The sequence below is a fragment of the Trifolium pratense genome, linkage group LG2, assembly GCF_020283565.1.
Source record: "Trifolium pratense cultivar HEN17-A07 linkage group LG2, ARS_RC_1.1, whole genome shotgun sequence".
Taxonomy (NCBI): domain Eukaryota; kingdom Viridiplantae; phylum Streptophyta; class Magnoliopsida; order Fabales; family Fabaceae; genus Trifolium; species Trifolium pratense.
Window position 1 is genome coordinate 4,779,290 of NC_060060.1, and position 15,939 is coordinate 4,795,228.

General features: G+C 33.1%; 2 protein-coding genes across 2 annotated transcripts; both read left to right on the plus strand.

The window, feature by feature from the left end:
- Window positions 1–1,558: 1,558 nt before the first annotated feature.
- Window positions 1,559–12,499, plus strand: LOC123906474 (paired amphipathic helix protein Sin3-like 2). Its single transcript, XM_045956391.1, has 23 exons — window positions 1,559–1,996; window positions 2,146–2,221; window positions 2,951–3,154; window positions 3,490–3,673; window positions 3,760–3,858; window positions 3,968–4,141; window positions 4,223–4,493; window positions 5,958–6,094; window positions 6,709–6,784; window positions 6,877–6,906; window positions 7,070–7,248; window positions 7,340–7,494; window positions 7,642–7,769; window positions 7,874–8,128; window positions 8,244–8,888; window positions 8,990–9,078; window positions 9,498–10,088; window positions 10,175–10,272; window positions 10,403–10,541; window positions 10,628–10,780; window positions 10,878–11,041; window positions 11,220–11,331; window positions 12,040–12,499. The coding sequence occupies exons 2-23, from the start codon at window positions 2,148–2,150 to the stop codon at window positions 12,184–12,186; spliced, it is 4,104 nt and encodes a 1,367-aa protein (XP_045812347.1). The 5' UTR covers window positions 1,559–1,996; window positions 2,146–2,147; the 3' UTR covers window positions 12,187–12,499.
- Window positions 12,500–13,282: 783 nt separating this feature from the next.
- Window positions 13,283–15,607, plus strand: LOC123906475. The gene is made up of 3 exons (XM_045956392.1): window positions 13,283–13,511; window positions 13,928–13,994; window positions 14,681–15,607. The coding sequence occupies exons 1-3, from the start codon at window positions 13,296–13,298 to the stop codon at window positions 15,511–15,513; spliced, it is 1,116 nt and encodes a 371-aa protein (XP_045812348.1). The 5' UTR covers window positions 13,283–13,295; the 3' UTR covers window positions 15,514–15,607.
- Window positions 15,608–15,939: the final 332 nt, after the last annotated feature.

A 15,939-nucleotide genomic window follows, 5' to 3' on the forward strand; every position in this document is an offset into this window, starting at 1 on the left:
GGTATTCAATCAAGACTCTTTACAACTTACAAAAAGTCTTGTGGTTTTCAAAAGTATTCTAATTTCGATGGATTGTTTAAAAAATAGGATTTTAATGAATTTTGATGGACTTTTTAGTGAAGTTTGAGCTACAAAAAGTCTTTCCTCATATCATGAGATTTTGATGGATTCTCATTTTTTTTTTTATTTCTTTTTCTCCCTACCTCTCTATCACGTTTCCTCTTCATGGTTGTCCTGCTACCATAGAGTGTCACGATTCATTATAGGATATAGACATTGAAAATATATACAACAACATGTTTCAACGACAGCAACAGAACCTTGTTCGTCATTTTTTTTTAATTGTTTTTTTGTTTATTCATTGATTTTTTTTTTGTAGAATTTTATTCATTGATTTTTTTATTATATTAATGATTGTTGATTTTTTTAAGGAAGGATTAATTTTCATTGATTGATTATTATTATTTTAGAAGGAATTTATATCAAATTTATTGACTCATTTAAATCTTAAAAGTCTATAAAGTACTTCAAAATCTCAAAAGTCTGTGTCATAAAGTCTCACAAATTCTTGTGTTAAGAATCTTGATTGAAAAAGTCATTCAAAAAAGTCTTCTAAAATCTCATAAAATCAATACAATCTCACAAAGTCTTTTAAAATCTTCAAGATTTTTTTTGCTAAAATTATCTTGTGAAATCTTAATTCAATACACCCCCCTTAGGCTATAATGTTGTCTAGAGACATCAACTTTACGATAAATCTAAAATATAAACTTTTACTATACTCCCTCCGTCCCATATTATAAGCAAAAAAAAAAAATCACTTTTTCATGTCCCAAATTATAAGAAAAAAAAAACTAACTTTTATCATTTTCAAGATAAACTTTTACTTAATTTACTCTCTCTCTTCTTTTCCCCATAATCAATAACCAATAAAAACTGTTTTTACATCTTCCCATGAAACTTATTTCAACAAACACACAAAAAGTCAACCTTGAAATTATCATATTTTACTTTTCTTAATAAGTGTGAAAATATTTTTTTTGCCTATATTATGGGACGGAGGGAGTATATAAGACCGGAGGAAGTATAATATTTTATCCAGTAATTGTGTAAATTATAGTGGTTATCTTGATCTGCAAAATATAAGTACTGGACAGAACAGTACTGAACAGAACAATACAAGACAGAACAACACACAGACAAACATTTAAGGTATTGAATAAACTTTGTGTTGTACGATATTTGATGGACAAAATATTATTTTATTATTTTAGACAACTTGTGCAAAGAACAAAAAGTTGTCTCGCGATTTTGTGGGGACAAGAATTTGAGTATTTGTTCTATCCTTTGACCCCCATTTTTTCTAGTACCAGACACAGTTTTAAAATCAAGCACTTGTCATGTCGAGTCCTTTATTTTTTTTGAGATCAAACAGACATTGTTCGATAATATCGATTCAAAAAAATTAGTAGTAATATCCATGGATCCATCCAAAATTTCTGACCCGACCCGACCCGACCCGACCCGTATAAAATATCATTGTAATAAGAACATCAACATAACGCGAACACAAACACAAACACAAACACATATATAAGCAAACTTTGTTCTCATAATATATTAAATTCATTCTTTTTTATTTTTCCATCTTTCTTAATTTTTTCAAATCTTCTTCAAACAATTCAGTTCTTGTGAGTTTCATAGTTGCGCACGTATCACCGTTTCTCTCTTCCCTTTTTTTTTCTCTCACACCAAAACTCTCTTTCTCTCTCTTTCTTTTCACTGTTTGTTTGATTTTAATCTTAATTTCTGGTTCAATCTTATTAACGTAAACAAACAACGTAAGAGAGAGACACAACAACAACAACAACGACACAAACACAAACCTTAATCTAACTTGTTTTGTTTTTCTCTCCGATCAAACCCTTCTTGAAGATCTACTCAAGTTGTTTTTTCCCAGCATAATTTTCCTGGGAAAATCTGGGGAATTCATAAAGTATAATTTTTTTCCCTTTTCACTTTTTGGGTCTTGTTCAATTACTTTCAATTCAATGTTATTGTCAATTATATTATTGATTATGTAGTTTTAATTGATCAATTGAATTGTTCAATTTTTAATTTGATTATGTGATTTTGATTATGCAGGGATGAAGAGGGCAAGAGATGATATTTACTCTTCTTCTCAATTCAAACGTCCTTTTGGTTCTTCACGTGGTGATTCGTATGTTTTCTTGATTATAGTCTTAAATTTGAAATTTTGATTTTGTTTTTTGCCCTATTTTGTGTTTATGCACCAATTTTGTGTTTCACTCTTTGGAATTAGTTTTGTGCCCTAATTTTGTGTTTTACTGTTGTATTTGAATTCATATACCTATATGCCTAATTCACTTGTTGTGTTCAATTGTTGTTGATTTTCATTAGGGTTATGTTTGATTTGAGTTTAAATTGATTGTGGAGTTTGTTATCTGATTGGATCATTGGTTAAAAATAATGGCTTGATTTGGATATGGTTAAATCGTTTTGATTTGCATAATTTGGTTTTTTTGATTCCCTATTTTGTGTTAATGGGCCAAATTTGCGTTTTACTCGTTGGAATTAGTTTTGTGCCCTAATTTTGTGTTTCAATGTTGAATTTGAATTTCATTAGGGTTATGTTTAATTTGAGTTTAAATTGATTGTGGAGTTTGTAATCTGACGGGATAATTGGCTTAAAGGAATTGTTGTGTTTGGATTTGCATGATTTTTTTTGCATGAAACTTACTAGACAAGTAATATGAGTAATGTTGCAATTAACTCAGAATTTTGATCGAAGATATCTGTGATTGCATGTCTGTCTTTGTGGATTAATATTTTTGAAACCTAATTTTTACAGTGTGAAGATTGTGATTATAATGCTGTAGTTGTTGATATTTTGGATATCTGAAATTGTGATTGTGTTCTGTGTATGAAGCTATGGCCAAGGCCCCGGAAATGGAGGTGGTGGCGGAGGAGGTGGACTTGTTATCGGTGGAGGAGGTGGGGGAGCAACCACTTCCCAAAAACTGACTACGAATGATGCTTTATCATATTTGAAGGAAGTGAAAGATATGTTCCAAGATCAAAAAGAAAAATATGACATGTTCCTCGAGGTCATGAAAGATTTCAAGGCTCAAAAGTAGGTTCTTAACCTTTTTTTGTACTCCCTCCGTCCCAAAACAATTGTCCCTGTTGACTGTTGACATTTATTTTGACAGTATTTTTTTTACTAATGTACAAAGACAAATATTAGCAAATAAGATCTTGTTTGATTTGTCTCAATGAATATTTTCACAATATTAAATTTTTATAATTTTTCATGAAAGAAAACTAAAGATATTAATGATTCAAATTATGCATTGGTATGCGTAAGGACCATTGTTTTGGGACGGAGGTAGTACTTTGTAATGATTTTGAACGACGGAACATTCTGTCTAAATCAAGTTATTTCAATATTTTTTTCTTTGTTTCCAGGACTGACACTCATGGTGTCATAGAAAGGGTCAAGGAACTATTCAAAGGTCACAACCATTTGATTTTTGGATTTAACACTTTCCTGCCAAAAGGATATGAGATAACACTTGATGAGGAAGAGGCTCCTCCTCCAAAAAAAACGGTTGAATTTGAAGAAGCTATTAGTTTTGTGAACAAGATAAAGGTAATGTGTTTTTTTCAGATACTGAGTGAGTTTATTGATATTGTTGATTCATTCATAGATGTAATGATTAGGTTTTGTTTCTACAGAAACGCTTCCAAAATGACGAGCATGTTTACAAATCATTCTTGGACATTTTGAATATGTATCGTAAAGAGCACAAGGAGATTGGTGAAGTTTACAGTGAGGTAAATATGCCTTGCCCTATATACTTTTGGCACTTTGCCGTTTTTTTTTCTTTAAATTTTTTTTGGCTGAAATGTTTACTCTTTTTTCCTTTTACATAAAAAACTCTAGGTTGCTACCCTTTTTAAGGAGCATAGAGATTTGCTCGAGGAGTTTACTAGATTCTTACCAGATAATTCGGCAGCACCTTCCACACAGCATGCTCCATTTGGTCGAAATTCATTGCAGCGCTTCAATGAGCGGAGTTCTATGGCACCAATGATGCGGCAAATGCAAGCAGAAAAGGTAGTAAGAGTGTTCCTTTTCATGAGGATTTTTGCACTTCTTTTATAAAAAAAAGTTAGTCTCAAAAACTTATTTTTGCAGCAACGTTATCGGCGAGATCGATTTCCTTCCCATGATCGTGATCTGAGTGTTGAACGTCCTGATCTGGATGACGACAAGACAATGATGAACATGCACAAGGAGCAAAGGAAACGTGAGAGCAGGGATAGAAGGATTCGAGATCATGATGATAGAGAACATGATCTTGATAACTCGCAACGCTTTCCTGACAAAAAGAAATCTGTTAAGAAGGCTGAAGCTTATGGACTGTCTTCTGACTTTGCTTCTCATGATGATAAAGATGCATTAAAGAGTAAGCTATCATACTCTGAATAATACATTGCTTGAAAGTGTGATCTATATATTTATTATATTTTGGAATTTTACAGTTACTTTATTTTGCCTGTAAACCATCATGTTTTCAATGTGCTGTAGATTTTTATATGTTGGTAATTTATAAAGTAGGACGATTATTGGCACTAGTACTGCCACCAAAGAAAATTAAAGAAGAGGATAGGAAACTATAATTACTTTTCTGTATTCTCAAACCTCAAACTGTAGATAGATTGATAGAATCTGGATTCTATATTCTGTAACTCAAAAGTGATTCGTAATTACAAGGTATTGAGGATTTATAGTGAATGTATCACAATTGATTTGGATTCTGTTAGTTACACAGTGTACAACTAACTTACACGGTACAACTAACTTGTACAACAGAATTGGTTTTCTGATAAACGAGTTAGTTGTTAAGTGGAACTAACTGAATCCAAATCAGTTAAGATACACTCACTATAAATACACAATAATTTGTAATACTTTTGAGTTACAGAATATAGAATACAGATTCATTCTCTTTGTTTTCAGTTTATTTTACTTTCAGTAGCTATTTCAGTTTCCAGTTTCTATCACAGTTGAAGAAGCTCATTTAATTGGAGAAATATGGGGGGACGACCAGTGCACGTCGATCAATTCTTATCGATAAATTGTTATGAAACTTCACTATTTCTATTACCGTTGTATAATTTTTCGTTACAAATTGTTAGATGCATAAAACTTACTATTAGGACCACTGTGTTGAAATGTTTCAATTTCATATTTGGAGTTAAAAAACACATGCATGATTTGATGTAGCCATTTCAAGTTCTTGAAGATTCTTTATTAGTATTTCTATGTACTGTTAGCATATCTCTTGATTGCATGATTAGATGTAACCATTTCGAGTTCTTGAAGATTCTTTATTAGTATTTCTATCTACTGTTAGCATATTTCTTGATTGCATGATTAGATGTAGCCATTTCGAGTTCTTGAAGATTCTTTATTAGTATTTCTATGTACTGTTAGCATATTTCTTGATTGCATGATTGGATGTAGCCATTTCAAGTTCTTGAAGATTCTTTATTAGTATTTCTATGTACTGTTAGCATATTTCTTGATTGCATGATTGGATGTAGCCATTTCAAGTTCTTGAAGTTTCTTCATTAGTATTTCTATGTACTGTTAGCATATTTCTTGATTGCATGATTAGATGTAGCCATTTCGAGTTCTTGAAGATTCTTTATTAGTATTTCTATATACTGTTAGCATATTTCTTGATTGCATGATTGGATGTAGCCATTTCAAGTTCTTGAAGTTTCTTCAATAGTATTTCTATGTACTGTTAGCATATTTATTGATTGTTAGCTTTCTGCTTTTTATTTGAGATAATATATTATTGACCTATATAATTTTATAAATTTTGTTATTTATATTCATTTAATTTTTGTATTCGTGCCAGTCATGTATAGTCAAGCATTCAGTTTCTGTGAGAAAGTTAAGGAGAAGTTGAGCAGCGCTGAGGAATACCAAACATTCTTGAAGTGCCTTCATATTTTTAGCAACGGAATAATTAGAAGGAATGATTTAGAAAATTTGGTATGTGCTTCGCTTTCGTGTATCCTTGCTGACATGGGTCATTAATGTTATGTTGCTCCTTTTAGATCTCTAGGAGTTTTGTATATTTTCATTAGTTGAAGTATGAAAATTAGTTGGTACTAGATAACTTGGAAAAAATTTAATGCTTCACATTATTTACTACTCAATGCTTTGACTTACGGCATATGTTACTTTGTACAAATTATTTGGTATTTAGGGTCACAAAATTCTACTTTCATGTTAAACTTGGAATTTCTGGTCTAGTCTCGCATTTTTGGCTACATTATCCAAAGTCTCTCGATGTTAAACTTGTCATTCTGTTTTGTGCTTGGGATGTTTGAATAACTTTCAGCCACTAACACAAGATAGTACTACTCTCTTCTAAGTAAAACCCGAGTTTAAAATTATGTTGCTAGTATGAGGGAATTTCAATAGTATTCCAACTTAGCATTTTCAGTTGTATTCTAATGCAAAGTTATTTTTATCTATGTAGTATGTTTAACAATTCACTGAAATAGATGATTACTTTGTTAAGTTCAGTATCTCATAAGCATTACCTAGTGAGTTCTATTGCCTTCAGGTCAATTTATATCCTTTTTAAATGTATGATTCAGGTGAGCGATATACTTGGAAAGTATCCTGATCTCATGAGTGAATTCAATGATTTCTTAGAGCGTTGTGAAAATATTGGTAATTCTTTTGCAACTCATCTGTTTATTGTTGTCGTTGTTATCGTATTTTCTCATGCCTTGAGGTTTTGTTGTTCCTATTTGTTTTTGCAGATGGGTTTCTTGCTGGTGTCATGAGTAAAAGTATGTTTGTGCTTTATATCAGCTTTCTTCCTTATGCTTATCATTACAATTTTTTACTTCATTTGAGGATTCATTCAAATGATGATGTTGAATTAGTAAGCTGAGTAATTCACACTGTTTTTTTCCCATCCATTTTGTTAATTTTAATGTTTGCAAATACTAGCTACTGACGGTCATTCATCAAGATCAACAAAGTTGGAGGACAAAGAACACAAGCGTGACATGGACGGAGCTAAAGAGAAGGAGAGATACAAGGAGAAATACATGGGAAAATCCATCCAAGAACTTGACCTTAGTGACTGCAAACGTTGTACTCCCAGCTACCGGCTTCTACCTGCTGATGTATATAACTTCAAATCGATTACCTTTCGTATTGGCTTTGTCAAATACACTGTTCTTGTGAAACTCCTTCACACCTTTTGTGTTTTTGCAGTATCCAATTCCTACGGCTAGTCAGCGATCTGACCTTGGTGCGCAAGTATTGAATGATCATTGGGTATCTGTGACTTCAGGAAGTGAGGATTACTCTTTCAAACATATGCGCCGAAATCAATATGAAGAAAGCTTGTTCAGATGTGAAGATGACAGGTATAACTTGTGCTCTTTTTTGACCTCCCTTTTCTTGGAATTTACAGTTTTTCTTAGATTTTGTCAAGTGTTCTGTTCTGCCTCCTCAATGCAATGTTCAGTTTGGAGTCATTATGATGTTGACATGCATTGTTATTTCTGATGCAGGTTTGAGTTGGACATGTTATTAGAATCTGTGAGTTCCGCTGCTAAACGGGCTGAAGAGTTGTATAACAGCATTATTGAAAATAAGATCAGTGTGGAGAGTCTGAGTCGTATTGAAGATCACTTCACTGGTTTGTATCAAAATAATATCAATCTAAAATACTAATCTCTTTAACGTTAATTTTTTACATTATTAGAGCATTATGTTGATTTTGTCTGATATGCGTATATGCAGTTCTAAATCTAAGATGCATTGAACGCCTATATGGTGACCATGGTCTTGATGTCCTAGACATACTGCGTAAGAACCCAACTCATGCTCTGCCTGTAATATTGACTCGATTGAAGCAGAAACAAGAGGAGTGGACTAGGTGCCGTTCAGATTTCAATAAAGTTTGGGCTGACATTTATTCCAAAAATCACTACAAATCACTTGATCATCGTAGCTTCTATTTCAAGCAACAAGATTCAAAGAACTTGAGCACAAAATGTAAGTCAATCTTAAATAAATACGACTGAATTGCATATTATACATATTATATTTAGGTATATATGATATCATCCTCTTAAATATGTTGTAATATTTCATGTTTGGTAATATATAGCTTTGGTGACTGAGATTAAAGAAATTAAAGAGAAGCAGCAAAAAGAGGATGACATCGTTCAGTCTATTTCTGCTGGAGCTAAACATCCCCTCATTCCACATCTGGAATTTGACTTTTCGGATGCTGAAATTCACGAGGACCTGTATAAACTTGTTCGTTATTCATGCGAGGAGGTATTCTCAAGTAAAGAGTTATTCAATAAAATTATGAGGCTCTGGAGTACCTTCTTGGAACCAATGCTTGGTGTTACTTCCCAATCGCACGGGACAGAAAGGATAGAGGACAGGAAAGTAGGACAAAACGCTCGGAGTTCTGTTGCACCTAATGTAGAAGGTGATGGAAGCCCTCACAGAGACTCCATTTCAAGGTTAGCAAAATCTGACAAGAATGAAGTTGATGGTAGAGTGACTGAAGTGAAAAATGGTCACCAGACTAGTGTAGCGGCCAATGGTAAAGAAAATGGTTCTGTTGGTAGAGATGATATTTTAATTGATAATAAAGGGCAGAAAAGTGTTGAATGCAGTGATAAAGGCCCTGGATTTGGTAAACAGTTTTCATCTGATGATCAAGCAGGTAGAAACTCTGCATCTGTCACAATTAGAGGCGAGAGCAGTGTGAACAGAACCAACTTAGATACGTCTCCAGGTATGTATGTAAAACATAGTTGTGAAGTTGATGTTATGTGATTTTGGTTTTTCTATTAATCTTATTGTTGTCAGAATACTAAATTTTGTTTATATTTCAAGGACGCGTACTTACTCCATCCCGACCTACTGATGCTGATGTCTCTGTAACCATAGCCAAGTCTCCAAGTTCTAATGTACCTTTGGTGGAGGTATGAGTTTCCCATCAATTGTCAATGTCAATCTTATCTACTTTAGGCTCCGTGTGACCTGACTAATTTTGCCGTTAAAAGCTATAGTTTAAAATAAATGCTAAAAATAAGAGCCTTGGAAATAAATCTAAAGATGTTTCGTAATTATTGTTACTTTTTAGCTTTTCTTTCATAAAATGATAGAATTTGAGTTATATTGAATAATAAAAAATAGATAGAATTTTCCAAAGTCTCCTACTTGATTTGGAAAACTTCTCTCATTTAGTTTTTGAAAAGATTCTTTGAAAGATACTGTTTGGCCTGACTTCTTTCCAGGAGAAGAGAAGCCAAAAGTAAGCCAGGTCAAACAGCCTTAGTAAAAGGGTTTTATATTTCTTTGTGTATATTGATGAGTCCACATCTTCTTATCTGTGTTTCAGGGATGTGACATTGCCGCTCCAGTACCACCAGTTGCCAATGGCATGTTAGTTGAGAGCAGTAAAGTTAAAAGCCATGAAGAATCTTCTGTGCCTTGCAAAGTTGAAAAAGAAGAGGGTGAGTTATCCCCAAATGCCGACTCTGACGAGGATAACTTTGTTGCTTATGAAGATTCAAACGTGCAGTCAAAGCACAATGTTGATAGCAGCAAATATGAGTCTAAAAATGGAGAGGCTGGAGGTGAAAATGATGCAGATGCTGATGATGAAGACAGCGAAAATGTTTCTGAAGCTGGTGAAGATGTGTCAGGAAGTGAGTCTGCTGATGATGAAGGCTTTCGGGGAGATCATGAGGAGGAAGATATAGAACATGATGATGTTGATGGTAAGGCTGAGAGCGAAGGTGAAGCTGAGGGGACGTCTGACACACAAACCAGAGGAGATGGTTCACCATTAACATTATCAGAGAGGTTCCTTTCGACTGTGAAACCTCTCACAAAGCATGTATCAGCAGTTTCATTCGTTGAAGACATGAAGGATTCAAGGGTGTTTTACGGAAATGATGATTTCTATGCACTTTTTAGGCTTCATCAAGTAAGGATAATGTTAATCGTTGTTTGTTTTATGATTGAAAAAAATTTCCTTGGTGTTGATGTTATATCCTTTATGAACTTTGGCAGATTCTTTACGAAAGGATCTTATCTGCAAAAGAAAATTCAACGAGCGCCGAAATGAAATGGAAAGCAAAAGATGCTAGTTCCACAGATCCATATACAAGGTGTGTTGCTTTATCATTGATTAGGTTTTGCCATATATAATCAGTAATCACATTAGTACTTGCACTTTTCAATTCAATCAACAAAATTCAGCTTTTCTCTTATTTTCTGCGGTTCTTTTTTTTTTTTTAGGTTTATGGATGCATTATATAATTTGCTCGATGGATCCGCTGAAAATGCTAAGTTTGAAGATGAATGTCGAGCAATTCTTGGGAACCAATCTTATGTGTTATTCACATTGGACAAGTTAATATATAAATTAATCAGACAGGTATATTGATTTATTCATTTGTCCTACAACATGCTTATGATTTGTTTCCCTTTAAAGGCTCTAAATGTTATATACCTTCACTGCAGCTTCAAACCGTTGCAACTGATGAGGAAGACAATAAGCTTCTTCAGTTATACGAGTACGAAAAGTCTCGGAAACCTGGGAAATTAAATGATTCAGTATATCATTCAAATGCACATGTCGTCCTTAATGAGGAGAACGTATATCGTTTTCAATCTGTAAGTCCCTTGTAACCAGAAACACTTGTTCTCGACATCATGATTTGTTATTGTTAATATTCATCTGATGTTATTTTCGGATGTCATCTCATTGCAGTCATCTAGCCCTTCTCGGCTCTCCATTCAGCTCATGGACAATATGAATGAAAAACCCGAGTTTTCTGCTGTTTCTGTTGATCCAAATTTTTCTTTTTATCTGCACAATGATTTTCTTTCTGTCCTTCCTGCCAAAAAGGAACCTCATGGCATTTTACTAGAAAGGTACAGATTCTGCATGATTAATCTTTTTTGTTCTGTTAGAGACTTAAAATGTATTAAACTTTTATAGAGACTAAAATTGACATTTCTTCAGCTTCTAAGGACCAAATACATATTTATCCATTGATTCTTTATTTTCCTTATAAGTTTCTGTTTTTTTTTATTTTTTTGCTCTACTCAGAAACAAACCGAAATACGGGGACTTAGATGAGCTTTCTGCAATTTGTGCTGTAATGGAAGATGTCAAAATAATTAATGGATTGGAATGCAAGATATCTTGTAACTCATCCAAGGTATGCTTCCTTTTCATACTTGTGGCCTTGTTGGTTTTTCATTTAGCAATAGCAATTGATTTCTTTATTTATAATGACTAGTTAAAACATATACATTTGAGTGCTAGCTCAGTTGTAAGCCTTGTAACCTCAAGGTTCCGAGTTCAAATCCCCTCGGGGACAGTTGTAAAATGGTCATTTATGCCCCCCCAAACTAAAAAGAATATGCTCTTACAGTGTAAAATAATTTTACACTGTCAACTAATACCAACCATGTTTTCCGCCACATCACCCCACTAAACCCCACTTTCTTAATATGATGTGGAAGAATGCTTCATTTTTATTGGTTGTCAGTGTAAAATTAATTTACACTGACGGTGTGTAGTCTTTAAACTCAACTAAAAAACATAATAATATATTAAAAAATTATTTTGATTCCTTAATAAGTTTTTCCTCATTTTTGCAGGATGAATAAACAATATTTTCCCACAATTTTGGTGGTATAATTGTGCATTAGAGATTATAAACTAATGTTTATCTAACAAGGGAATTAGGTCTTTGTGCAACTGTTGTTTGGTCTCCACCATAGTTGTACTTGTAGCACACCTGAGCTTTTGTCATTATAAACCTCTGGATTTGAATATTTTGATTATATAAAGTAGAATGTGAAGCAACCTCTCTTTGATGATTTGGCATATAGTTTTTCATATCCACTATTTTCATCTGCAGATTTCTTATGTTCTTGACACACAAGATTTTTTCTTCCGTCCAAGAAGAAAAAGACGAATATCTTCATCATCATCAAGTACATCATCTTCTCGGTCTCGCAAGGAAAGAGAAGAAAGATACCGCAAATTGATGGCGTCCTCCACCTAAACTGTATATTTATGGTGAAGAATTCACATACATACTTTTATGTTCATATAAGATAAGAATCTTGATGTTGCAACAACTTAGGAACAACATTTTTATTTTTAGTCATAATGTTACTTGAATTTTCACATGAAAAAGTGAAGGAGAGGAATGTATTCATAGGAATGTGTAATCTATATACATGTATCCATGAGTGTGTTGTCACTCCTTTGTAAATAGTTTGCTTCGTTATTTATTTGTAGAAATATTGTACCAAAAATTGATATTTTTCTTCAATAGTTGTGACAATGTTTTGATGTTGCTTCAACCCTTCAAAGAAGGTTGTGTTATGTGGTTCTTCTCATTTTGTTTCTTTATCAAAAGTTCCTATTATAAGGTTCAAGCCTCAAATAAGTAGGGTATGTTGGTGAAAGTGAGGGACATTTCAAGAGCTTACAAACACTATTCTATGACTCTCAAATGAGCTCCTTGAAGCCATTCTTCATAGTTAGGTCCATACCATGATAAATGGCTAATAATTCTGCTTGAATATTAGTTCCAAAAATCCTTACTACTTATATCATTGTTGGTTTAAAAGAGACTAATTTGATTTGATACTTTTACAGTCCCAAAATAAATGACTTCATAGTTACGTTTACCAATGCAGATCTTTAATCGTTAATATATTTAGTTATGTATTATTAAAAATTATAAAAGTTGTATATTTTGAAAATACTCATCGAGACAAATTAAACATCTCATATGCTAATATTTGCATGTATATATTAATAGAAAAATAAGGTCAAAATAGATCATATGAATAGTACACTAAGTCAAAATTAGTTCATTTATTTTGGGACGGAGGGAGTATATATAATAAGAGTTTAATAGAGATGCATCGACGATGTAAAATAGTTTTACTTTTACACGATCACCCAACAAATAACTATCATTTTGCCATGTCATATTAAGAAAATGCGGTGAAATATGGTTGGTATTTTACAAAGCATATTCTTTTTTTCTCTATAAAAAAATAAAAGAAAATGTTTGAATAATCTAAGATAGTTTTGGCATATAAATATGATGAAGACAAAAACATTATGGTAACTGCAGAGCCACGTAGAGAGAAATCGATGTTATGTTTTTGTGTTGTGTTGATGAAAACAGAACAACAAACAACAATAGAAAATCAAACGCAACAACAATTTGTAACATCCACTCCCTCTCTATCCTTCTTTCTTCTCTTTCTTTCTCTCTCTCTGTCTTTCTTTCATCACATTCTCTTTCTTTCCTTTTCAATGGCTTCTGGTTCCATTTCTGAACCTCCTTTCTCCTCCAAGAAGAAAAGGGTAAACCTTTTTCCTTTTTCATTCATTTTTACTTTTAATAACAATTCAACCCTTTTTTTTCCCCTATTTTTTAAACCCTTGAGCTATAAAAAATTGATTTTTTGTTAACCCCATTTGGAATTTCATTGCATTTTCTTTTGTTAGACTCAAAGGGTACAAATTTCTCTCTTTTTCTTTTGTTGTTGAAAAATCTTCATTTTTTTTCATGGTTTGTCATAAGGGTTCATTTGGAATTGTAATTTTATTGCATTGCATTGACTTGCCTTTAATTATATTCATTCATTTTTCTTCTCTAAGGTAGCAATTTTCCTTTTTTTGCTTTCTTTTTCATGTTTTGGAAATGTTAACTATGTCATGATGGTTTTGGTGTTTTTTGTTTTTCATTTTTGTTGGCTTTTGGTGTTGTGATTTTTCAGACTAATGGCTCGGCGAAATTGAAGCAACTCAAGCTTGATGTTAGGCGTGAACAATGGCTTTCTAGAGGTAGCTTTATGATCTTCATTTGCACATGGATAATTTTGACCTATTGATTATGTTTATGTTTGTTCAATCTACTAATGATAAGTTTGTTCTTTTTACCTTCACAATCTTGAATGATGAATGCATTAATCATGTTATGTATAGAGGGGTTTAGAGAATTTAGAGGTTTTTGTTTGAAATTTTTTTCTTAGAAAAGTCACATTTTAAGATACAAAAATGTTATGTGTGAGCCTAAAATACAAAATACGTAGCACCTACACTTCAGGTTTAAGGCGTGTCCAGTGTCTAACATGTGTTGGAGTTGGACACCAACACATGTGGTTACGTTCAATCACATTCAGTTTCTCAAATTATTATCAATGTCGTGTCTCGTGTCTTTTTCTGTATCGGTGCATCTTAGAGTGTAAATCAACACATGTGAAACCTTCTACATGTGAACTTTCAAATTGTAACCTTCAAACTAATATGATATTCAAAGCTTGGCTTAATTAGTCTTGGTTCAATTGATCATGTTTGAAGCATCATGATCATGTGACTGTGTTTTATCATTGATTCCAATATAGTAGGTTACTCTAGATAAATTCAAACATGTTAAAAACATTATTTATGAACTTCTTCAAAATCCTTTGAAAGTTGCTAAGTTTTTCAATACTTAAACATTGATTGTTGATTATACTTTTGTGTTTCAGTAAAAAAGGGATGCAATGTTGATTCAAACAGAAGGGTTGATAGTTGTCCATCGTCTAAGCACAGTGCGAGCGAGGAGAATCATTCGTCATACAAGGAAAACAGAAGGAAAAGAGGAGAGAATGGTATGTGTGTCCAAGGCAACAATTCCAGATCCATGATAGACAGCTCTATTCAAAGTACTTATAATCGCGATGAGTTAAGGAATGGTTTTACCGGTAGTAGCAGTAGTACTAGTACTTTTTCCTCAGGAAATCTCAGCGAAGAAGATGGATGCCTTGATGATTGGGAGGCTGTTGCTGATGCTTTATACGCAAATGATAACGAACATTCCATGGTTTCAGAGTCTCCTATAGAGCACGAGATAAAGTCTTACGTTGATTCAGAAGCTACTAAGAATCCTAGAGTGGATTTCTCGAAGAAAGAGTTAAGGTCAGCGGTTTCCGAATCACATGTGAGTTGTCAAGCGTGGAAACCCGATGATGCTCTTCGCCCTAGGTGTTTACCTGATCTCTCAAAGCCACAAAACTCTCGGTTAAATTCAAACTGGCACGGTAACCACAAAATTGTATCTTGGTCATGGCAAACAATAATTTCTCAACCTAGTCAATGTCCTATATGTTATGAGGATTTAGATGTGACGGACTCGGAATTTCTTCCATGTTCGTGTGGATTTCATCTCTGCCTTTTTTGTCATAAAAAGATCGTCGAGGTAGATGGACGATGTCCCGGATGTAGAAAACTGTATGATCATGTAGATGGAAATGTTGGATTCAATATAGGTGCAAATGCTTTTTTTATTACTCAATCATGTAGTATGAGTACAGGGTACTAGGTTTTCAGAAAAAGATAGATTGTGTTTCTGAGATAATAATCATGTAAATATTTTCTCTTTCTCTTATGACTTAATGATTAAGTCTTAATCTACAGCCCCCCTCTCCTTATGTTGCTGCTCTTTGATATAAGTTTTTGCATAATCATGATTTTTTGGTCATATGTTAATCAGTTAATGCAGGAAACTGAATGCTGTTAATGTGCATACAGAAATAATTTAACTTTAGATATTGAAATTTTAACAAAAAATTCTAAATTATTTGTATGGTATGCTAAAAATAAAATCATTTGTTTTCTGGACCTCATCGACGTTGTACCAACTCGTGTCAATATCAGATAATCATCACAAATCCATGTTATCTGCAATCAAATACTACCATGCAGTCATTACAGTCAGCACATCTCGGTTGTTGGATAAAAACAAAAC